The 24,041-nt window shown below is 47.7% G+C and overlaps 3 protein-coding genes across 3 annotated transcripts; all 3 read left to right on the top strand.

The window, feature by feature from the left end:
* Window positions 1–203: 203 nt before the first annotated feature.
* Window positions 204–8,160, top strand: LOC118260666 (keratin, type II cytoskeletal cochleal-like). Its single transcript, XM_035571080.1, has 10 exons — window positions 204–221; window positions 1,372–1,833; window positions 2,247–2,455; window positions 4,997–5,057; window positions 5,633–5,728; window positions 5,921–6,085; window positions 6,435–6,560; window positions 6,686–6,906; window positions 7,499–7,533; window positions 7,961–8,160. Exons 1-10 carry the CDS (start codon window positions 204–206, stop codon window positions 8,158–8,160), a joined length of 1,593 nt encoding a protein of 530 aa, XP_035426973.1.
* Window positions 8,161–12,117: 3,957 nt separating this feature from the next.
* On the top strand, window positions 12,118–13,568 carry LOC118260665 (keratin, type II cytoskeletal cochleal-like). The gene is made up of 4 exons (XM_035571079.1): window positions 12,118–12,175; window positions 12,287–12,447; window positions 12,787–12,912; window positions 13,299–13,568. Exons 1-4 carry the CDS (start codon window positions 12,118–12,120, stop codon window positions 13,566–13,568), a joined length of 615 nt encoding a protein of 204 aa, XP_035426972.1.
* Window positions 13,569–15,524: 1,956 nt separating this feature from the next.
* On the top strand, window positions 15,525–18,760 carry LOC118260645 (keratin, type II cuticular Hb4-like). The gene is made up of 7 exons (XM_035571047.1): window positions 15,525–15,977; window positions 16,494–16,702; window positions 17,194–17,254; window positions 17,519–17,614; window positions 17,883–18,047; window positions 18,190–18,315; window positions 18,536–18,760. The coding sequence occupies exons 1-7, from the start codon at window positions 15,525–15,527 to the stop codon at window positions 18,758–18,760; spliced, it is 1,335 nt and encodes a 444-aa protein (XP_035426940.1).
* Window positions 18,761–24,041: the final 5,281 nt, after the last annotated feature.

Raw genomic sequence — 24,041 nt, 5'->3', positions numbered from 1 at the left:
CCCAACAAGCAAGTAGTTCAGCTCTTGCGTTCTGTACACACAATAGCTGTAGGATTTAATAAAATGCCATCATTGACATTACCATAATTTGAAATGGAAAAGACACTTCAAACCCCAAAGCTCAACCTCTTGAGGAAGGGAAGAAGATTCTTGGGGATTCTTGATTCTTGGGGAAGAATCAAGTTCTTAGACATAGGCTGAAGATGTGTAGGACCCTGAGAGTAAGGAAGGTTTAGTTCCCCTCTCCTGAACAGCAGAAATGAGAGGCTAACTACAAAAGCACCGAAGCCCATATTAAGAAACAACCCCTGTGCTGAGGTTACCGCAGCAGATTGTGCTGGTTCAGTCTCTGACACAACCCTGCTGAGTGACTAAAGCGCTAGAGGTAAACGTGACGCACATTAAGGGCACGCCAACTCCTAGCCTAAAGAGAAGGCGATACAATAAACCCCTGATTTTCATTAATCCTCCAGATCTAAGCACAATAACAAACTACCTGAAAGGAAATAGCTTGTCCTTGTTAACACCTGCCCGTCTTCCTTTGGCATCTCTGGACCATATTTCTCCTGACACCAGCAGAACAGGTTTGCTGGAGGCTATTCCAACGCTATCCAACAGCAAACAGGTATCTGTTGGCCTGGAGTTTCACATGGCAACCTGTTCTCTCTCTGGGGGAACATCTGCTTTCAGCTATGTCATCATTCAGCCTTTTAGCTAAGCAAAGCATCCAGGCTCCCCCTGTAGCAAACAGAAAGGCACAGATGCCTCCCAAATTATCTTTATCAGAAGTACCAGTGTGCAGATGAAGTCTTGCTTGCAAAGCTGAAGAGCAGAGACCGAGACATCTAACTTCTCCTTGCCTAGGTCAAGACAGGTCACTCCTACCCCAGGAGCAACTGAGGGGCAAATTCAGATTTTTCTTTAGTGAAGCACATCAAATTGACATTTTCAACATCTCTAAATTCCCTCTTGTGGAAAATTCAGTCCTGTCAGCTTTAAACTAAATGGGCACTGACACCAAGCTAAAAGCAAGCTCAAAGGGAACTTTCAGACACACAGATATATTTTATATATATATATACGTATATATATTCCCACCAGTAAAGTAATCACCACTCTGAAAAACACAGGTTAGAAATTTCAGTTAGCTTTATGAGCCTGAAGGTTGCCAACCTGTTGCATTAGTGAGCCAGGTGATTAACGGGCTGGGAAAGGTGGCCACGTGCCAGCATACCAAGCTGATTAGCTCAGTCAACTGGGCTGCAGCCCTCTCCAAAAGGATATAAGGCAGGGGGGTACTCCAGCTCCCAACTCTGGAAGATCTCTGCCCATCTGCCATCTCACCTCATCATCCTCTGCTCTTGCCACCAGCAAACAATCGCACAGAAGTCAGTTGGCACTAGGTCAGGAGGACTCGCTAAGGGTGTTAGTGCTGCTTCTGCCACTATGCCTGTAAACCGAAGCAGCTTCAGCTCCATGTCCATGTCCTGCAGCAGTGGTGGAGGCATAGGACAGATTAGCGGTGGTTTTGGCAGCAGGAGCCTTCACAACCTAAGGAGAAGCAAGAGGATTTCCATGAGCGGAGGGTATTGCTCTGCTAGACCAGGATACAGTTATGGGTTAGGTCATGGTGGGTTTGCTTACAGGGCTGGTGGAGCTGGGTTTGGGTTTGGAGGAGGATGCGGCCCTGGAGGTATTCAAGGGGTCACAGTCAACCAAAACCTCCTGGCACCTCTTAACTTGGAGATTGACACCAACATGCAGAGAGTGCGTCAGGAGGAGAAGGACCAGATCAAATCCCTCAACAACAAATTTGCCTCCTTCATTGACAAGGTAAGACGTGTTTCTCTTCATCCAGCCTGGCATGTTTGTCACTGCAAGTACAGTGGGATCAGGATTGCTCTCGATGTTATAAGCTAGCTTCTAAAACCTCAGCTCTAAATCTTAATGCTCAGGAATTTGTTTGGCTCACTACCTCCGTAAACATAACGTCACTCTGTCAGAGCTTGTAGATGGTCTGGATATAGAGCACACTATATTTGCAGGTTTCTTTGCAGTTGAATACTGTTCCTGGTTTCCAAATTTTCCTATCAGTGATATCACTATCTAAAGCCCACTTTATATTACATGAAATAGAATGAAAACAACAACAAAACCCCTCACATTAAAGCTCATTTCTCATGAAAAGTGAGGCAGTTTTTAAGCTGATGGTTCTGAATGCTTTAAACTGCTCTGATGGGTTTCAGGTGCGGTTCCTGGAGCAACAAAACAAGGTACTGGAAACCAAATGGAGCCTCCTGAAAGACCAAAAAGTTGTGAAAAATAACATTGAGCCTATGTTTGAAGTGTACATCAGCAACATGAGGAGACAGCTTGAGGCTCTAGGAGGGGACAGGCTGCAGCTCAGCTCTGAGCTGAAGGCTATGCAGGATGCTGTTGAAGACTTCAAGATCAGGTAAGCAACACACACAAAAGAAAGAAAGAAACCCATCCAGTTTTTCTTCATTCTGTCCTCCTTCTGGATGAGCTAAAAGACCCAAGGCAACCAAAAACTGTGAAACCTCAGAAAGGACTAACATGACTTGGTTCCCCTCACTTTAGCTGCATATAAATAGCAGCAGCAGCAGCACTCTACACATTACACGACATATGCTTTTTTTTTTTTTTTTTTTTTGAATATCCAAGCACTCTGAACGCTCACATTTCTTATTGATGTGAGTTCCTTTCCAGGAGAGAAAATCTTCCTAAAAAGAAAGATCAATTTTAAGTGTGTGCTTAATTGTTTCTTTGTCTCTCTTTTATTAAAAAAAAATAATAATGCTAATTAATATGGATGTACTGGGTAGTTCTAGCACTCCTGAAAGCCAGGAGCTAATTTCCACCCCGTGGAAAGTCACTGAAGTCTCTGCCGAGGGATTCAGCTCAGCTCAGTAACTCTTTAGGCTGTTAGGAGTAGGTGTTCCCTCTCATCCACTCTTTGCACTTTGGAAAAACATCTATCAAGCCTTAGTGTCTGCTACCATGCCCACGAGGGATACACTGCTTAATGGATGTGAATAAGTGAGGAGCTTAAATTGTCAATCTGGAACCAGAAAAACGAGAGGCAGAGCTAGGAGCAGGCTGCAATTCAAAACAAGGACGCGCATTCTGCCAAAAACCCTCTGCTCTGCCCTTCTTGGGAGATCACACGTCTGACACTTTCTGCCACCTTTACCAACAGTGCCTCTAGCCTAAAACAAGCATTGGAACAGAAACGACTGCCTTGGGGCAGAGAAATCATCCGGCACGGTCTACTTTCAGGCCTCTTTTCTGGTTCCCTGTGACTTCAGAAATGAAACGCTTAGCAGAGAAAAATTCTGTCCTATGTCAGTTTGGCCATTCTAGACCTCAGAGTCTGCTAGAAATTAGCCAGCTGGAATACATTTTAGGATGGGATAAGTATCTTTTTCCATCAGCTACAGAAGGAAAACCCAAAACATCCAATTTCCAGGTAGCTGAGCAGGGATGAATCCCTGCCATAAGCACAATAATGCTGTTGATTACATGGGTCAGAGTTTCCTCCTTCCATTCTCCTCTCAGGACCACAGTGAAAGCAATTTTAAACTTTGAAAAGCAATGCCTAACATTAGCACAGTCTGCAGCAGCAGAGATTGCTCAGATGAGAGAAGATCTTTGTGCTCACCATGGCTTCAGACAAGAAATCCTTTGAAAAGTAAAGGTCACGTCTTGGAAGAGGCTCAGGCTTTCATGTTCTACCTGCATCTGACATAAAGTGGCAAGTATTCCTTCTGGCTCCAGATCAGGGAATCTCTGGGCAAAAGCTCAATTACATCACACACCTCAGCACTTAGCTGAGGTCATCATCACCTTGCATTGTGGCAACAACACCTGCACCTACCAGGGGGATGTCACTGTTTCTGTCCCCTAGCAAAAAAACAAATTTGCTAGGAATTTGTTCTCCTTGCCTGTAAATTTTATTTTATTTTTTTACACTTTGTGAATCCTAAATTATTCTTTCTAATGCTTTACTCTTCAGAGTCAAATATTAATCAATTCAGTAATTAGAAATTAGACATATGCCAAATTAATTTTCTTCTTCTACATGGCTAAGAGCTTAGAGACCCACAAATCTATACAGAGGCTAGCACTTAATTGCAATGATTTTAAGGGTTGGACATTCCTGAGAAGAAATCTGAAGCCCTTCCCCTACAAAAGGGTCATGAAAGGCTAATGTTTTTATGAGCTGCACAGACTCCTTTCTTTGAACTCTTGCCTTTCATCTCCCGCACCTAATTCACTTTGTTTGAGCCGGGCACCACTCCACGGCCAGCGCCAGTTCTCGTCCTTCCCCAGGAGCGGGATGCATGGTGCTGCCGAGCCCAACCTCAGCTCTCAACTGTCCCCAGCCCTCCCGAAGCTACCACGGGAGCTGGCGTCGGAGATCCCCCGATCCCGATCTCAGCTCTCCGCACTCTGGCCATCCCCGGCCCTCCCGAAGCCACCACAGGAGCTGGCGTCAGAGATCCCGGCTCTTCTGACTAAGGCAGGCGCGGCGGCGGCGAGCTCAGCTCCGGCTCCACCCAGCCCTCCCGGCCTGAGAAAATTTGGGGAGTACAAGGCTCCCATTCACAGCGAAAACGTCGGGGAGGATAAAACATGCCTTTAATGAAGGCCTGCAGCTTTTCTAGATGGCCTCCTTCCACCACCTAGCCCAAGGGTGCTGTCTTTCTATCACAATCTGTGATATATATATATATATATATAATAATAGACATAATATATGCACTGACATAGCAAGGACAGACGTGCATTACCAGGTAGCTATTTATGTTGTTTTCTCCCAAGATCTATGCACGGGCTCTAAAAGCCCCTGGGAACAGACTCTATTCTCTCCACCAGCGCCCTACATGAATGGGTGGAGGAGGGATTTCCATACCCCTGTGGCAGACAGGGAGGTTGGGAGCTGTAAAGCAATGCTCGTCTCCCCTTCCAACAGGTACGAGGAGGAGGTCAACAAGCACACGACTGCAGAGAACGACTTCATGTTACTCAAGAAGGTGAGGCCAACAACAAAGAAGGGACACAATTTTTAAAGACAAAATGCATTTGAATGCAAATGACCCTTTTTAGCCAGCAATGCCAAGCTGGGCAAAGCACTTAGCAAATGTGTAGTCATCCCTCCTTGAAGATGAAACACCAAATTGTGCCAGTGTGTCAGTCCTTGGCAATAGCTCATTCTTGTTTCAGGCCCCTCATCCAAAATCCATGTGAGCTGTGATCCCCAAGATACAAGATCAAACCTGGGTCATCCATACCTTGCAGTCACTCTGCTGGATGCTCTGCCCCTTTGCACAGGCAAAGTATGAGAAATCCAGTGGCTTCTGATATGTCAAAAACTGCTTAGGTCTATGGATATCCCCATTCTCAGAGGAAATGTAGAATGCAAGAAAAAAAAACGGGGGGAAGAAATCAATTTGATCAGTTTGCTCTTGGCTCTGTTTAAAGGCACAGAGGTCAAGGAACTCCCAGTCCTGGTTTGTCCCCTGAGGTTTGCATGAAATGACAACCGGTCTTTGTGCAAGGGAGCAGGTAGGCAAGGTGTGGTTTTCCATCTCCATTGTTATGGTTCCAGGATGCAGACGCTGCCTACATGAGCAAGGTGGACCTGGGAACCAGGGTGGATGCACTGACGGATGAGATTAACTTCCTGCGAGCTCTCTATGAAGCAGTAAGACTTTGTCAGATTTCCTTTTTCTGCTATTTCCCCATTTTCCTGCTACCAACAGCATCAAACAGGTCCAAAAGAGATATTCAGAGCTTCAGTTCCCCTCCCACCCCTACCACTGTACTATGCATAATCTCTAGGACAAGCACTGGGGTCAATATTTGGGCCTGAGCGCAGATGTTGTTGGACTTACAGGAGCTGTCTCAGACGCAGTCACAAATCTCCGACACCTCCGTGGTCCTGTCCATGGACAACAACCGGAGCCTGGACCTGGACAGCATCATCGCAGAGGTCAAGGCGCAGTACGAGGACATCGCCAACCGGAGCCGGGCAGAGGCCGAATCCTGGTACCAGAGCAAGGTGAGGATGTGAAAATTAATCAGGTGAGCTAGAAAATTATTGCTTAGCATTTCCCAAAGGCTATTTTATATGGGAGAGTGCAAGCAGGTAGAACTGTGGAGTAGGGTGCAAAATCAAGTCGATTTGGATAAGATTTTGAGTTTTTTGTATATGCCATTTTGAGGAGAGGTAGAGGAGAACAAGGAGAGATGGAGGGAGGAAGGCAATATGCTGAAGTTCATGAGGACGAGCTTTTATTGAGTACAGAAAGAGACAGAAGACCCAGTCGAGAGAGGATCAGAGCAGGGTCAGCCCCTACCAATGAGTTCAATGACTTTTTGTTGGTGTCTCATGTCCCTGCCCTTCTCAGTACGAAGAACTGCAGCTCACTGCTGGCCAGCACGGGGCTGACCTGCACAACACCAAGGTGGAGATCTCAGAGATGAAACGCGTGGTCCAACAGCTCCACTCGGAAATTGACAGTGTGAGGAAACAGGTACGGTGCGCAGCACCCCTCCAAACGTGGGAGCACCTCCACCACCTTGTGTTCTTGTGAGGATGCCTGGACATTGGGGTCCAAACCCACCGAGGGGTCACCAGACACACTTCTACTTCTTGCAGTGTGCCAGTCTGCAGACAGCCATCGCCGAAGCGGAGGAGCGTGGGGAGCTGGCCCTCAAGGATGCCAAAGCCAAACTGGCCGAGCTGGAGGATGCTCTGCAGAAAGCCAAGGCAGACCTAGCCCGGCAGCTGCGCGAGTACCAGGAGCTGATGAACGTCAAGCTGGCCCTGGACATCGAGATCGCAACCTACAGGAAGCTGCTGGAGGGCGAGGAGAGCAGGTGGGTGACTCCTTGTGCCCCTGCAAACCAAATAACGTCTAAACCCATAGGTATTTTCACATTTATCTGCAACAAGAAAGGGAAGGGCTACAAAACTCCAGGAGCAGTGAGCTTTAGGGAGGGCTGCACGCCCACACATTGCAGCTTTCCCAGCAGAAGACATAAGCAAAGTCAAACACCTTTATTTATACCAGCTGGTTCCACAGAAGAGGGATGGGAAAATCCCATCCTTGGAAGCTCAGTATTTTGCACTGAGCAATTTTTGCTTCCTTTCTGCAGCAGCTGCAGCTTAATGCACTGCAAGCATATCTCAACTGATTTAATTACTACTGGACATTCATTAGTCTGCGTTTGATACCTTAAGCGGTGGTTAAACTTTAACTCTCGCTGCTTCCTAAGAAGTGAGTATTACCCTCAGGGTTAGATCACTGAAAGGAGTAAATATTGCTTCAGCTCCACGAGCAGGTTTGTGCCATTTTGCATCAATGAGAATGAATCCCAGACCGCTCCACTATTTAACAGCACTGATGCCAAACTGTTGTTTGAACCTGTCCTAAATAACGAGCCCTTTCTTCTCTGTCCTCTCTTCCAGGCTGGCTGGAGAAGGCGTTGGTGCAGTGAATATTTGTAAGTAATCTGGCTCTTAATAGATTGGACAGATAGAGTATTCATCGAGTTGTGCCTTAGATGTACCTGGGCCTGGCAATAACACAATGAGAATAAGTTACGCAGCTATTAGCTACCAGCACAAAAATGGAGTATATGGGTTTTGCAACTCTTTGCAAGACTGAGGTGGCCAAGGAGCCTGATGCATCTTTTCTCTGGCCAACTCTGAACTTGAAGGGTTTTATAAGTTAAGACTGCTCCAGGACACTCCAGAGTCTAAGGCCATCTCTGCTAAAGGATAGAAAGAAAAGCTAAAGAATAAGATATGTGAAATACAGGCAGTGGTAGACTGTGCAAGGAAAACCATCCATACGTAACTGCAGACGTTGAAGTTCCCTCATACTATCCCAAACAAACTAACCTTCTCCCCTGTGGTTTCCCATCACAGCTGTGGTCTCATCCGGGAGCAGCTACGGAGGTGGGACCACGCTGGGGCCAGGCTTCAACAGCAGGCTTGGCCTGGGGGTCGGCAGTGCCAGCTCTGGCAGCAGGAGCTGCCTGGCTGCAGGATTCAGCTCTGGTGCTGGAAGCAGCTCTAGCATGAGGTTTGTGTCGAAAACCACCACCAAGAAGAGCTATCGGAGCTAAGTCACAGCAGCAACCAGCTCCCCTGGAGCAGAAGAGGTTGAGCACCACCTCCTGCTGCCAGCACAGAGCTATTAACAGCATCCAAAGAGCCGTGCTTATCGCGTTCCCACAAGGGGAAACCATACTCCCAGCACTACTTCCTGGATCGGCAGAGAGACATCTCCAAGTCCACTTAATTCCTTCGCAGAAACTCTCCCCCAGCTGACCAGAAGCCCAGCACTGCTTGGCAATGAGTAATCAGCCTTCCTATTAATGGGTGCCATCGTTAGAGCTCAGCTTGCAGCATCCCTCGGGTCCCCTTGGCTCTGGTGCCCTGGTGTAAATCCGGAGTAGATGAAGGACTTGAATTTACACCGGTGTACATGAAAGCAGAACCGGTCTCTTCACCTGCTCACGACAGAAACCAGGAGGTGTGCCGAGACCACAGTCTCTTATGTTCCCTCCTGATCAACCCTGCTCCCTGCTGTTGGGCTTGCTCTCCCCAGGGGCTTGCAGAACTGAGAACAAAGCATCTTTGAGCAAGAAGCAGTTGCTCCATTTCCCAACTTTCTTGCTCTGCTGTCACTTCTCTATCTGCTCCAGGGCTCTCCAGCTCTACCCACATCCAACAACGCAACCTTCATTTTCCAGAGGTGAAAGGGCTCTTTATAGTAATTCCTCACCCACCCAGTACGTGTAACTTGAGCCAGAAGAGCACATAACCCACAGGCTGCTATATGCTGCACATAACCCACTTGTCTCAGCAGCAAATCAACCCCTCCACCAGCCAGGGAACTCAGCCTAGAGACAATAACAGCACAAGGGTTAAAAACGCAAGAAAACATCTGTTGTAGCGCCTTTGTTCTTAGCTTCCCCCCCACCTTTTTATGGAAGGGGAAGGGAGGCAAAGAAGAGGGTTAGAGAATTACATGCCAAAATGTAACCAGCCAGTTTCCTCTCAGCTTCTGCTCCTGTTGAACTGTTTTGAGTTTTATGAAATTTCTCCAATAAACTGCAATCAGCCTTACTGTGAACAGTGTGGGTTTTATCCGTCCTTGTAAAATTCACTTAAAAGTACTGTTTTAAAATAAGGTTTAAAGACTCGCCATAGGCACCCTCTGCCTCTCAGAGCCTTCCCTTATCCTGCTCCCTGGTTCATTCCTGGGGCGGGGGGGACAGGGACGGGATGCTAAGTGCATTGGAGAGGGGTCACAGAGCAGCAATACCCAAGTGCTTTGGGAGGTTTTCCAAGCTGTACAGCCAAACAGAGCAAGACCAGAAGGTGGGGCTGGTTTCGCCTGGCTGTAAATACCTACATCAGATCCAATCAAAGGACAGAAACAGACACTTTGGGGTCAGATGAATCGTCCCCCAACACCTCCTTCCATAGGACCGAAAGGGCTCTAGGCGGTTGGCTGAAGATGCCATTGCAGGAATGCTCCAAAGAGCTGTTTTAAAGTTGGGAAAGATGGATCCCACGCACACGAGCTAAACTTCTGGAAAGGCTGGTTCCACACCTGCAGCTTGTGCTGTGTGTTAGCATCGCTGCGTGCTCCCACAGCCAGAGCTGTGCCTTTGCCCAGCTACACTGACCTGCAAAACACAGGCAATGCAGAGCTCCTGCTGCTCATTCCTAGTGCCCTGCATGGAAAACAGGAGGGATTTAGCTCCAACCCCTCTCTGGAACGGCCAAAAGAGTTGCCAGGCCATGGGCTAAATGAGAATGCGATCCCAGGACAGTGCGATGCTCTGGAGCTGAGGTTTCTGTTGGGTCAGCAGATCGAAGCTGGGCTGGCTCAGACAAGCTGGTGGTTCTGAGCTCAGGTCTGTAATTAAAAACCTGAGAGAGAAAGCAAGAAAAGAAGCCAACACTTCTTCCATTTCCTGGTAGATGCCAACTATCACATACAGCAGCTGTTCTCCTGCATCCAGGGCCCAATCATGAGAGATGCTGAGCTCTCTCAACCCCTTTTAGGCTGACACCCAAGGAGTGCTTAGCACATACAACTCCCACACAGCTTTACCCTAAAATGTTGCCCGGCTAAATAAGGCAGGCCAGCTTTCAGGCTTGCATGCATGAACTTCTCTCTGATCCTCTCCATGGAGCAGAACACGTTCTCAGGCCATGATGAATGCCAAGAAAATCAGATAAAAGCAAACGCACCTTTAGAAAAGGCTGAGAAATTCAGGGCTAAGCCCTCACTGTTATCCTACTAGAGGCAAAAGAATTAAGAAGGTTCCCACCCATGGCACACAGCCCTTCAATATTTCGGGGAAGATGGGACTGAAAATACCCTATTTCATTTTATAGAAGAGACTTGCATGCTTTTCTTTTGTCCTCATCACTCTGCACTGCACCCACCTCCTTTGCTAATACATGTATATTCCAAAATTATATTCACGGGGATTTGCCAAGCAAATTCACAAGAAAGCAGTAGCCAAACACAGTTCTGCTGTAAGCTAATCCGTACATAGGACACTTCTCTTGGCGGGATCAGTGCACTCACTCCACCGCCATCTCTATGTATTCAGCCTTTGTCTTTGGTTTTCCCTGGCTGGTACAAAGGTCTGAGCTGGAAATTTTTTCATCCATGGCTCTCTCCTGCTCTCACACCCATCTTTGCTGCAGCTACTTTCTCCTTGTAGTCACAGGCCAGCAGAACCCTAGCACAGGTCCATCTCCTGTCCCAAGGGAATTAAAAGATTGTTCTTGAGGCTAACAAAATCACAGAGGTCAAAGGATAGAAATAGAAGCGTAAATTATAGAATTAGGTTCAAAAAAGGAGCAACTCTGGCTAAAGGTTGGTGTAATAGCAAACTGAGTTGGCCCGTCTTTAGATACCTACGACATTCCCAAGAGTTCAACTCAAATTCTTCTTTTCCCCTGATGTAAAACAAAGCAGTGCTCCTTTTTGTACTCCTAGTGCCCTGCACGCATCAAATGATTGGTTAAGCTTCTCTCTTTCATGCTTACTATAAAAAAGAGGTTTGCAAATGCAGTTTTTATGGGATCAAGGATTCCCTCCCATTCAAATTAGAAACACAGCCTATAACCGAACAATAGGCGTGCGTTTAAAAGCAGCTCAAGTCACTAGTCTGCAAAACTATGACTTGTGTCAACAGTTGGTTTCCATGGGGAGGTTGAGCATTTGGAGGTGGTGGAGGAGGATTAGATCCATATTCTTGCTTAGGCTGAATAACCAGGAGCAAAACTATTGGTTTTCTTCCCCTTGAAAGTATGAAGAGGAAACTAATAGGCAAACGTGTGCAGGGAATGAGTTTGTTATGCTCAAAAAGGTAAGAGCATTTCAGACCAACTCAAACTCTTCTTCCAGGCTTTTGGTATGAACAGCAGCCAATATTGCTGGAAAGACAGCAGGTGAGAGACTGCCTCTCCCTCTCCAGAGACTCTAGAGGGACCTAAAGGCCAACTTTTGCGAAGATTCAATTAGAAGAGTTGAATCCCACCTTAAGTGAGTCAGTTCCAGTTCAGCATGGTCTTCTGGGATGTTTGTATACCCCAGCTGGTCAAGACCTTTCCTTTTCTTCTCTGTCTAGCATTTTTTATCTTGTGCCTACAACGATGAGAGAAGCAATCAATTTAATAACATGGTAAAACTTATGTCCTTGAAAAGAACAGCACTAGGAGTTTGTAATGCCATCGCATGCTGGCATTAAAGAGAATGCTCTTTCAATTCATAAAACCTTCTCTGACGCGCTTCAGGACATGGATTGTGCCTACATGAACAAAGCTGAGCTGGAAGCCAAGGTGGAGTCCCTCTTCCAAGCGGTAACGGCTTTACTTTTTCCTTTTCCTCCACCTCATGTCTCTTGAGGAGGATCACTGAGTTCGGCTCCCACAACCCATCACTTAAGTTCAGGGAGATTTTTGGTGCTTCATGTTTCAAACTAACACTCCGGATTTCAAAGGCATTACTGTTGCATTGGGCAAAATCCTAAGGAATCTGTTTCAACTTGATGGCAGAGGCAGAGAACAGAGAGCTTAAAGCAGAAAATCCTTCTTTGGGTTTCTTCAGTGAGCCTCAAGTCAGGGTACACAGAGTAGACATCTTGTATCCGTTCCATGGAAATATACTGGGAAAGCACTTGTGGTGCAGACAATTGGTAATCCTCCTGTTGCCCCTAGGACACTGCTCAGGTTGTGCCATTCCAGATACCTCTGTTATTGTGCAAATGGACAACAGCCGAGGCCTGGACATGGGTAACATCAATGATGATGCCAAAGATCAATATATGGACATTGCCAAAAGGAGCTGGGCTGACACAGAGTCCTGGTCATACAGCAAGGCAAGTTGTGATGGACACTCACAGAAGTATTTATGCCCCACTTCTGCTAAGAGCCATGCTTCTTCAGATTTCCTAATTTGGGTTGAACGGGATTTTTAAAGGTCTGTTTGTTTTCTTAGCCACCTGCTATGTTTCCTAATGTGTGATACATCGTCTGCTAACGCCTTCACACACAGAGCTGCTACTGGGTAAATGAGTCATTTGTGTCCACCAGTGACAAAAGTTTTGGCCTTAAAGCTCAAGATCCGGGACTGCGGTCCCAGAATCACATAGCAGTTTCATCTCTGACTCATCTCCCTACTCTGGTATTTATTTTCATTGCATTTTCTCTCTCCTCAGTATGAGGAACTGAGAGAAGCCACCGGCAAACATGACAACAGCTTGCGTAACTCAAAAAATGAAATTATGGAGCCGAATTGGGTGATTCAGAGACTAACTGGAGAATGTGAAAACACCAAAGCCCAGGTAAGGATGACTCAGGGACAATAATGTGCCAATCACAATTCCCTGGCTGTGGATTTCCAAAACTCCTCCGCTAGAGAAAGGGAGTAATTAACCCAGTTTTGATGAAATACATGTCAGCTGCTTGACTCTCAGACTTGCTGATAATACAGAGTACAGAACAAAACAGTCTATTGCTGCTACTAATAATTGAACTACCATCTGTATGGACCTGCAGCAAGAAGACAACACACAAGCCAGAGAGAATTGTCCTAGAGTTGGAGGTTTATCTATAGAGTCTGAAAATATGACAAAGTGCAGGTGGATGAATGCACAGGCAGATTCAACATCTCTGAACTATTCAAGGCACATGCAAGTAAGTTGCAATAATGAAAATCTCCTACCTGCAGAGATGCAAACTGGAAGGAGCCATTGCTGAAGCTGAGGAGCAGGGGAAAGTGGCCTTCAAGGATACAGAATGCAAACTATCCGAGCTGGAGGCAGTGCTGCAGAAGGCAAAGCAGGGCACAGTCCGGCAGCTGCGCGAGTACCAGGAGCTGATGAACATCAAGCTGGCCCTGGACATCGAGATCGCGACCTACAGGAAGCTGCTGGAGGGCAAGGAGAGCAGGTGGGTGCTGGCACAGCCCTGCAAGAGGCTTACAAGGAAGAAACAGTAATGCACCTAAGTCCACCAGTCCACCACCACCTTTCACAGTCTGCTTGAAGAGCTGCCACCATCTCTGTAATTGCAGCAAACCCCCCTGAGACCCAATGTCCCTGGAGGTGACACTTTCCAAAGTACTTTGCAGCCTTTATGGGCCCAAATGCCTTGCAAAGTCAAAAGCTCCCAAAGCACTCAGGCACTCAGCTTTGCCCCCAAGACCTTGTGTGAATAAGGATGATAACATCATATCCCTGACCTAATCCCATAAAAATCAGGAAGAAAGAGAAGACAAAAACCTGTAGATTTGTTTCCCCAGGGAATCACCCAAACATCTAATTCTAAACCTGCTCAAGCCAATTTGCACTACTTGGTTTAATTGAGCTAGCTCAAAACATCTTGTGTTTTTTTGTTGTTGTTGTTGTTTTGTTCTTGTTTTTGAGTAAATTCAACAACATTTCAATTGCTTTTTCCTTTTGTACCAGAGAATCTGTAACTTTATCCAGTGCCCCTCTCTCCTTTTGGGATGGGCAGCCTGTGAGGCATGCCCTCCCACAACCCCTGTCCTCAGATTTCTGACCAAAAGTGCTCTAAGTTGCATTCAGTGCTACTTGTCTCACTAAAATGAGAAAGTGTTTCCTGGGATGAGGGAAAAAGTGGTATTCAGACAATGGAGAGAGAAGAGATGCCACCACGGAGCCATTAAATATATCCACAGTCCAAACTGGCAATCCAAACAGGAGCAATGAGGTCTGGCACAGGAGGATTGAGGACAGCCCAGAATCGTAAGATTCCCTCTAGATCTCCTCATGCACCATCCTTGTAAAGACCTCTCTGGGCTCTGGAGTCGAGCTGTCCAGCAAGGATAGTAATTTTGGCTTGCAATTGCAACCAACCACTGAATAGGGAAGGGGAAAAATGCAGTAAACAAAACTAAACCATTCGTTTGAAACTTCCACCCTGCCCCTACCAAACACGCCGCCCTCCCACACGGTGACGCCGGCCCTGACGCTATCCCCGTCCTTCCAAGGCCTTGGACACGATGCACACGCGTGTGAGCAGCAAAACCAGGAAGAATCTGAGCCCTGACGCCACAATGAGGGCGCTCACCCAACGTAGGAGGCAAAGGACCAAGCCTGGCCCTGCCCCAAAGCAGGTGGGAACCCAACCTCAAAGCTGAGCAACGAGGGGAGGAGAGGTCGGGTTGCTGAGGATTTGGCCAACAAGAGCATCTGCTAAAGCTACCACGTTCCAAACACAGGTCTCAGTTTCAACTGATCAGCAATCCCCCCCCGATAAATCACCGTGTTGGATGATTTGCAGCAACACGCAGAAAAGTCACCTCTTCTGAGAAATACAGTTCGTCCCAAAGATCTTTGTCTGGCATTGCGTTACCTTTTTATAGGCAAACCCAACAAAACACAGTTGTTTACCACTAACCTGCCTGCAAGATTTTGTTCATTAATTCTCTATGAATTCAAATTTATTACTGATATTATTTAGTAAACATCTGGTTGAATCACATTCTCCTTCAAAGCTCTTACTTGCAAGCTGAGGTACCAGCAAAATGTAAATATCTCCTTTGACAGGGAAGCACTTTACATTTTGAAAGGTACATTTTAAACCTATAAAAAGGCGAAGGTGGAATTTTTACACCTCCAGGAAACATCCAGCAGAACTTGCCTGCTTTCTACTGCTCTTACACAAGACCTAAATATGGCCCCTCTGACTTAACACCACTCGTCAGACCTCGATGGGGCAAATATGCTGCTTTCTCTGCTGGTAAGCACAACGTATGCTAAGTAGCTCAAACTCATTGCATCGTAAACATTTTGTGGAAGTTTCATGTAGCCTCGCCCCATTTTCCGCCCAAATAAAAGGAAGAAGGTGCTCCGCTGCGGTCAGAGGGAACTGCACCCGGGAATCTGCTGCCAGCACATCGCCTGCACCCATCCCTCTCCCACCAGTGACCATGTCCTGCCGCTCCTACGGCATCAACTCCAGCCGCACCGCTCGGAATTTCAGCTCGTCCTCCACCGCTCTGCCCCGACCTCGACGTGGCTTCAGCAGTGCCTCGTGGCACTGGGGTGGTGGCGCGGACCCCCGCGGGCTGGGTTACTTCAGCACCAGGAGTCTCAATGGCGCGGCATCCTCCAGACCCAGGATAGCTGTTGGAAGATGTCCTCCTCTGAGATGTGGATATGGCTTTGGTGCAGCCAGCATGGGATTTGGCTACCGAGGTGCTGGCTTTGGCTACAAGGTCAGTGGAGTCTCCAGGCCGCACTCCATCACACCCATCACCATTAATGAGCAACTGCTGCAGCCACTCAAATTGGAATTTGATCCCAACATGCAAACAGTGAAGTATCAAGAGAAGGAGCAGATCAAGACCCTCAACAACAAATTTGCTTCTTTCATTGACAAGGTGAGCAGAGAAACCCTCCCCAGCTCCAGTTTGCAGGCGCAACGGTCCAAGGGAGATGTCTAGCATGTAACGGGCAAGAAATCTTTGTAACACAACTCTTTATAGACATTGAGGGCAACTTTCAAAGTTGAACACCAAGGCGTTCAACAAGCCATATAGTCTTACTGCCATCAGGGAAGCTTTGATGTACTGGCACTATTGATCTGATCTCTAGGCCTGACTGCAGGGAGGGAACAAGCTGAGAATGGCTTCATCAGCCTTCCAATTCCTTCCCATTTGCCTCCACATTTTCCTAATCCATTGCAAATTTTCCCTTTCTGGAAGCATTTAGGTTTTTGTGCATCTCCACATCAGTTACCCAGAAAAAGCATATGCACAAAAGAACATTGGAGCAGGAAACGCTGCATTCAAGTGTACCAGGAGCAGGACCATGCATTTCATGGCTGTTGCGTGGACACTGGCTCTCACAAGCACTTAACCCTCATCTCATTTCCTATTTTGCTTTCTGGGATTCAGGTTCGATTACTGGAGCAACAGAATGAGGTGCTGGAGACCAAGTGGAGCTTTCTGCAGGGTCAAAAACAATGCAGGAATATCATCATGCCCATGCTTGAGGCTTATATTGGTAACTCAAGGAAGCAGTTGGAAGCACTGGGGTGCAACCGAGTCCTGTTAGAAACAGACCTGAAAGCAGCGCAAGAGGCTTTGGAAACCAACAAGAAAATGTAAGTGAAAAACAGAAATGTGAGTGTAAGGCTCAAAATGTTATTCTAGGTTCATAAGCAGGCAGAGATCATGAACTTTTCATGATAGTACATAGTTCCCAGAGAACCTGTAGGTAGGCGGAGAGATCTGACAGCATCCTAGTATATAAAACAAAGTCCCAGTTTATGGAGATGGAGAAAACAGAATGTGTCTCTTCCAGGTTCTCTGTCTCTTTCCTAATTCAAGGAATTAACATGTAGAATAGTTAAGCAACCGTTTTCTGCTGCAGAAGTTGAACCAAAACAGTTCTGCTGCAAATCTGTAAAAACACTGAAACCTCTCTGAAAACGTTTGCTTTCCCATGGGCTACGAAACAAGAACAAAGCATCCCAAATCATCTAGGGAAAAGTTTAAAAAAAATAGGAGGAGTTTCATTTCTTGAAATAAGGCCTGCAGAATCCCAAACAAGGATGTAATTGCACTGAACTCAATCTCCCATTTTCCCACGCAGGTATGAAGATGAATGCAGCCAGCGGATCTGCGCTGAGAAAGAGTTTATTGCCCTGAAGAAGGTGAGCAAGGGGCCATTTGAACCTTCCTCCCCAGGTTTGGGTCTTTGGGATGCATGCAGAGATTTATTTCCCAAAAACAGCACACAAAACAAGTACAAACAGGAGCTGGTGCTCAGGTTTGCTTGAACTCAAATCAGCAGCAACTGTGTAATTGGGAGCTGGCGCACCGTCATGGTACCGGCACCATGGTCCCTTACCCCAAGGGTAGCCCCGAGTCTGCTCTCACTAACGAACTTCCTTCTTCTCTCCCCAACACAACTTCAGGACGCGGACTGTTTTTTCTTAAACAAAGCAGAGCTGGAGGCCAAGGTGGAAAGCCTGAAAGAAGAGGTTGACTTTCTGAGAATGCTCTACGAAGAGGTAAGAAGCCTCCCTACCGCTGCCGTTGTTTGCCAAGAAGCCATTGCTTGCATTTCACAGTCCAATCTTGAAGCTGTTTGTCCCATCGGAAAGGGGAAGAAAGGGTAATGCAGGGCAGAGGTCATTCCTCGCAGTGAACGGGGAGACCCAGAAATTCATCTCTGCTTTGTCACCACAAAGGGGGAGCAAGTTGCATGATGTGCATGACACACCAGTGAGGGGCTGGACTGGGAGCACAGCAGAACCAGCATCTCACTGTCACCACCAGGAAACCCACCAGCTGCAGACTCAGATCTCAGATACTCAGGTGGTTGTACAGATGGACAACAGCCGAGATCTCAACTTGGACAGCATCATTGCTGATGTCAAGACTCAGTACGAGGACACTGCCTGCAGGAGCCGGGCAGAAGCAGAAGCCTGGTACAAAAGCAAGGTGAGAAAAACTGCCAGAGGGAGGGTTCGGATGCAATTTCTCTCTTAAAAACCAGAGAAACGCCCCCAGGCTCTTAATATGCTCTGATTTAACTCAAAGTATGTGTTTTCTGAGACACACAACGTCTTTGGGACTTTTTTAGTTTGAGGAGCTCCGAGTCACTGCAGGCAGAAATGCTGATAGCCTGCGAAAGACGAAAAAAGAAATAACTGAGCTGACACGGATAATCCAGAAAATGAACGGAGAAGTCAGGAGTGCCAAGGACCAGGTGAGCACACCCAGGTCTGTTTGTTTCACCAGGGCAGAGCTTAGTGATGACGAATTGCTGTTCCAAGTGGGCTCCTGGCACAAAATTAAATGGTGCTGTAACACCCTGCAAAGGATGCTCAGTAGCCAGGACTTCACACTTTAAATACACCTCTAGATAATGCATGATGTTTGAAAATACCAAGAGACACTGAAGACTGACCGTGTCTCGCTCCTTGCAGCGCTGCAAACTGGAAACTGCCGTGGCCAATGCTGAGCAGTGTGGGGAAACATCCATCAAGGATGCAAAGTGCAAACTCTCTGAGCTGGAGATAGCTCTGCAGCAAACCAAGGCAGACCTGGCCCGGCAGCTGCGCGAGTACCAGGAGCTGATGAATGTCAAGCTGGCCCTGGACATCGAGATCACGACCTACAGGAAGCTGCTGGAGGGAGAGGAGAGCAGGTGAGTGACAGACACCAGCAGGGCTGGACAAGCTTCTTTAGACCCATGTGTCAAAAGGGGAAAAGAAAAAAAAAAGCAATGGTCAGAGCTATTTTGCTATTTCATAGCTGCCGTGCTGCAAGTCAGCCTCGCAGCCCCAGTGCAGCTCTTCCCATCAGTCCTACCGCACCTCCACTGGTGCACAGAGAGTCCTGCTGCCTCTGCACCACAGGAGAGGATAAGGAGGGTCAGGCTCACAGGTGAGGCTAACAGGGCTTTGCATCTGAAGACAGGTCAATAATGGATAACCTTTTCCCACTCTCTACAGGCTTCGTGCAGAAGAAGGCCTCCCCGTCAACATCTGTAAGTTGGAGCATTCAACTTCTGCCTTTCCTCCAGGAATCCCCTAGGCTGAAATTCAGTTTTGCTTTGCCTTTTGCAGCTGTCTGCCATTCCCAGGGAGGTCTCGTCTACAGCCCAGAACCCAGTTTTGCCAGCACCCAAGTGTCTGCCAAGAGAAGCTCGTGCAGGAACGGCAGCGCGAGCCGCAGTGCAGGGGTCTGTGGTGCAGTGGTGGGCTGCGATGAAGCTGTTCGGAGTGGGAGCACGAGGAGCACCCACGTGAAGCTCGTGTCCATGACCAAGTCGGCCAAGAGCAACATGTAAAGAGCTGCAGATGAATGGCAAGGCTGGAAACAAAGCGACATGCACGGCAAGAGCCGGCCAGTGCCGGAGCACGTGCACCCAGCTCCCCCACTCCGCACACCCATTTTCTATGCACGATACAAAAGGCAAAGAGGGCTTTTCTGTGCTCAGGAATCATTCCCATTACGCAGTTCAAACACGATGCCTTTGGGGTAGTTCCCTGGTCTTCCCACAGATTCCAGGATCAAAATGAAGTGTGAGACAGGACAGCTTCTACCTATGAGCATTTTCATTAGGGCTTTACTCAGCTTTATTCACTTGTTTTAGCAGCTCCCACCCTAGATCAACCTAGTTATATCAGCTGGCCTTTTAGCTTACAGATACACCCCTGGCATCAGCAGAACTCACCCAAAACTGCCTGGCTTGCATGTTCCCTACACATTGTACCAATCCCACTGAACGTTTGCCCCAGAGGATAGATTTCAGTGGCTGCTGCTGTTTGGAGGCAGTTTGCTTCATACTCACATTACATATTTTGAAACTAATCCTCAACTTTCCTTTTCCTTCTGTTTTTCTAAATGGTATGGCTCATCTGATGCCATAAATGCCATCTTAACTGAAGGGCCTGGGCACCAGAGTCCGCTACCAGGTATGAAAGGGGCTGATCCATCACAAGGTCTGGCCCTACTCTGTGATCTTGATCGTGGGATTCAGACCCAATCTCAAACACATCAGACCAGTTTCAATCACCTTTCCAATCTTTCAATACGTAGCAAAGGAAACTGCCTGTGTTAAGTATATTTACCCCGTTTTAGATTTGGGAAAGAAAGAGGATGCAGTGAATTATTTCTAATACCATGCATTTAGTCAGCAATGCTCGTTAATGGCTTTTATCCTAGTTTTAGTCTCGCGTCTCCAATAAATTGACATAGCAACAACCAGCACGTGACTGCTTCTTTTTGGGGAGAAGAAGGGTTAGTTTTGTCTCTACTCCAAGTTCTCAAATGAAGGATGTTGATCTGTTAGCATGGGTCCAGAGGAGGGCCGTGAAGATGATCAGAGGGCTGGAGCACCTCTCCTGTGAAGTAAGGCTGAGAGAGCTGGGGCTGTTCAGCCTCCAGAAGAGGAGGCTCCGGGGTGACCTCCTTGCAGCTTCTCAGTACTTAAAGGAGGCTTATGAAAAGGATTGGGAGCAACTCTGCTCAGTCAGATAATGACAGGACAAGGGGGAATGGTTTTAAACTAAAAAAGGGGAGATTTAGATTAGAGGTTAGGAGGAAATTCTTCACTCAGAGGGAGGTGAGGCACTGGAACAGGTTGCCCAGAGAGGCTGTGGATGCCCCATCCCTGGAGGTGTTCAAGGCCAGGCTGGATGAGGCCCTGGGCAACCTAATTTAGTGGGTGGCATCCCTACCTAGGGCAGGGGGATTGGAACCAGATGATCCTTGAGGTCCCTTCCAACCCGAGCCATTCTATAACTCTATGAAATGTCAAAACTTAGAAGGGTCTCAAGCAGGCAGAGGTCAAGCCCTCCATCCTCTGGTAAAACCCTCCCAGCCCTTCCTTCCAAATCCAGGGACTGCACATCGCTGCTCTCCCCGTAACCCTCAATGCGTCAATTCTCCACGCACAGCTGCAGCTACGCAAGGAGGAGGCTTAGAAAACCTCTCTCCAAAGCACCACTGAGAGAAAGGCAGAGCTCTCTTCTTCCCTGTGCCTGCATGCAAGGAGCAGGAGCCATTCCACCCAATGCTGAGTGTTTACGACCCAGCTGGCTACCAGCAAGGCACAAGACACAGGCGCTTCCTGGGTTAGATGTCTTCATTAAGGCAGGGTGGAGCACCAAACAATTTTCCTCCCAGGAACTCCCCAGGTGAAAATAAAACAAAAACACCACCGTTTAGAGGGCACTGACTAAGCAAAGACGCTCTAGCAGTTTGTATAAAGCTAATTGAAAACTTTTCATTACTACTATCGGTTCCTAAATCCCCTTAAAACCCATCACTGATTGCCCCGAGGTGCCCAGGAACACTTCAAAGCTGGACACCAGCAGCTGCTGGGTAGTTTTACACCTCTTTGTCCTCCCTCTCCTCCTGGGAGCAGTCCAGGCCCTGCTCAGCTCTCCATCAGCGCACAGCATCATTGCAGCAACCCCCAAGCTGAGCAGAAACAGCTCCCAAGCCACACTACACACATCTCCCCAAGCTGCAGATGCTCCAGTGCTAGAGCACAGAGCCCCCACCACCTCCAGGGAGAGCCTGGAAAGCCTCTTAGCCTCACTGCTGTGTGGGGGGTTGACCTTTATAACCTCATTAAGCCATTTAGGCTCCCAGTCAATCCAACGAGGCTTCCCAGGTGCACCAAAGTCTCCTCAGGATGAGAGCCCCCACCTCGCCCCTCCACGCCTGGTGGAGCTACAGACTCAGCCCAGCCCATAATGATTTTGTGCCATTTAATTCCCTTTAAACACGAGGTAAAAATTTCAATCACCTCAGAGCAGGGTTTTAGCTTTTGTAGTTGCTGAAAAGCTGATGGAAAATGGGAAGCAAATGCAGCTTAAATGCTGGGGAACTTGAGAAAGCTCCCCACCACCCGCAGACTTCTTCCCAAGCCCTGTTGCATCCAAATCCTCACCCTTCCCCTGCTTCAGTTTCCATAAAGACAATAACAGAACTTACCTCCTCTGTAAAACCCCCGACACCTGTGGACAGACCGCATCACTGACGATCTCAGTCCCGTTATTGCAGCGACACATCCACAATCACATCCCGGTGGTGCAGCAGCACTGCAGGGGTTAGGCGGACGGTGGGAGGCTGTGTCCTGCAACACAGCCCCGAAGGAAACCCCTGGATGGGGGAAACACGGTGTTCAGCTGGGCCTCTGAACTGAAGAGGGAACATCAGGGCAGCTCACTAGGAGGGGAGAAATGCAGAGGCTGAGAGCAAGCAGAGGTGGCAGAAGCACTCAAAGGAGCATTTGCATAAAGTATTAGATAAAAAAAGTATAAAGTATGCTTAAATATCGTAAATATATTTAAATATTATGCATTTTGCCCTGCAGAGAGCAAGAGACAGAGGCTGAAGCACTCTCAGCTATAGCAGAGATAGCTGGGCGTTATAACTGCACAGAAACCAGCAACACTGTAAGAAGGAAAAAAGCCATTTCACTGCTTTTGTGAGCTCAGAAAGCTGGCAGATGCTGTTGTACGACTGGAAAGAGAAACTACGACTGACTGCCCACATGAAATCAGCTGGGCATCTTTCAGATCAGTGAGTAAAGCGCATGCATGGAGCAATCTCCCCAGCCGTTAATGTGCTTGCAGCAGGGCAGAGCTTTTAATCACAGAATCATAAAATATCCCGAGTTGGAAGGGACCCATAAGGATTATCGAGTCTAACTCCAGATGTTTAACAGACAGAACAATCACTGCAAAGGGCTTTGAGGTGTTTCAGCTACAGAGCTGTACTGTGGAAATCACACAGCCGAGTATAAAAAGGCAGATGTGATCCTTGATCGTGTTGCATTACCTGCCCTAATCACAGCAGCAGGGAAAGCAGGCGAGGAGGGAAGTCTTGGCTGTACCCTACCCCAGGGCACGAGCAGAATGCCCTGAAATGGCACCTCGATGGCAGGAGGACTCACTCATTTGAGGAGGACTTTTGCCCTCTGCAGTTGTTTTTTGCACTCTGTTGGGCCCCATCTTTGCCTTGACTCATCTATTTGCAAAGTTAAACAAACTTTAGCTTTTCCTGAGTTCCCCGAGCCCCGATTCACAGCACCTCTGTGAACCACAGCAGCTTGCTGGGGCCACTCCAACATCCGGACCAGGCACGTTCCCAACCTCACAGCCCCACACCGACAGGAACGCCCTTTGTGCATGATTTTATGCACATTTCAGGTGCTCATTATCCTTCTTAATCACTGCTGCAAAACAGCGAGGCCAAAAAAGTCCTTCTTTGTGGGTCATGTGTTGCTCAGCCTTGCAGCGGCAGCGCTGCTACTGGCTCCTTGGCAGCAGGCTCTGCCGTGGGGGGGTGCCAGCAGTTCATGGGTCACCTCTATCTCCTTCTGGAAGTGCAGAAAACCTCACTTGTTGCAAAGCTGCTTCCCAAGCAGAATTATTTCTTCTGAATCCAACAAGAGACTCAGGAGACACCAGGTTTTGCACTAACTCGCGGCATGCCAGCATCCCCTCTGAATAAGGGATTAAATTTGGACCAGCTCCTCTTGCAACCCCATACTGAGCCAAGGCCAGACCCACAGAACGAGCAAAAAGCACAACGTGCATCCATCTCCACAGACTCACACTTCACAGCATTTCCTTGAGCGTGCAGATGCCCTTTTCCCCAGCACTACTGTGCAGCAGATGTCATTCTGCAACAGAGATGGAGCCCTGCTAATCTCCTGTAATGCTGAGAGAGACCCTCGATTCCCCACTAAGTATCACAGAGCCTTGCAAAAGGCAGCACACAGTGTCATCTCCTCCCAAAAACATCAGGGAAACGTCTTTCTTTGAGCTCTTTGTTTCAATTAACTTCAGGGGATTTTATTTTCTTTTGCTTTTTTGGCTGCAACATAAAAGCCGTGAGCTGGGTGTGCCGGGCTGCTGATAGCACGGCTCTGCTGGGCACACCAGATTCCTCCCTCCCTGCTCTTAGTGC

Source organism: Cygnus atratus, chromosome 29 (genome assembly GCF_013377495.2).
Source record: "Cygnus atratus isolate AKBS03 ecotype Queensland, Australia chromosome 29, CAtr_DNAZoo_HiC_assembly, whole genome shotgun sequence".
Taxonomy (NCBI): Eukaryota; Metazoa; Chordata; class Aves; order Anseriformes; family Anatidae; genus Cygnus; species Cygnus atratus.
Note: the sequence above shows the minus strand (reverse complement) of the source record. Positions and strands in the feature narration are given on the sequence as shown.

Coding starts and splice junctions, on each gene's coding strand:
- LOC118260666 (XM_035571080.1), top strand. Junction 6,561..6,685: donor TTGACAGTGTGAGGAAACAG/GTACGGTGCGCA, acceptor TACTTCTTGCAG/TGTGCCAGTCTGCAGACAGC. Junction 7,534..7,960: donor CGTTGGTGCAGTGAATATTT/GTAAGTAATCTG, acceptor TTCCCATCACAG/CTGTGGTCTCATCCGGGAGC.
- LOC118260645 (XM_035571047.1), top strand. CDS start 15,525: ATGTCCTGCCGCTCCTACGGCATCAACTCCAGCCGCACCGCTCGGAAT. Junction 17,615..17,882: donor TGAGAATGCTCTACGAAGAG/GTAAGAAGCCTC, acceptor TGTCACCACCAG/GAAACCCACCAGCTGCAGAC. Junction 18,316..18,535: donor TCAGGAGTGCCAAGGACCAG/GTGAGCACACCC, acceptor CGCTCCTTGCAG/CGCTGCAAACTGGAAACTGC.
- LOC118260665 (XM_035571079.1), top strand. CDS start 12,118: ATGGCAGAGGCAGAGAACAGAGAGCTTAAAGCAGAAAATCCTTCTTTG. Junction 12,448..12,786: donor AGTCCTGGTCATACAGCAAG/GCAAGTTGTGAT, acceptor CTCTCTCCTCAG/TATGAGGAACTGAGAGAAGC. Junction 12,913..13,298: donor GTGAAAACACCAAAGCCCAG/GTAAGGATGACT, acceptor TCCTACCTGCAG/AGATGCAAACTGGAAGGAGC.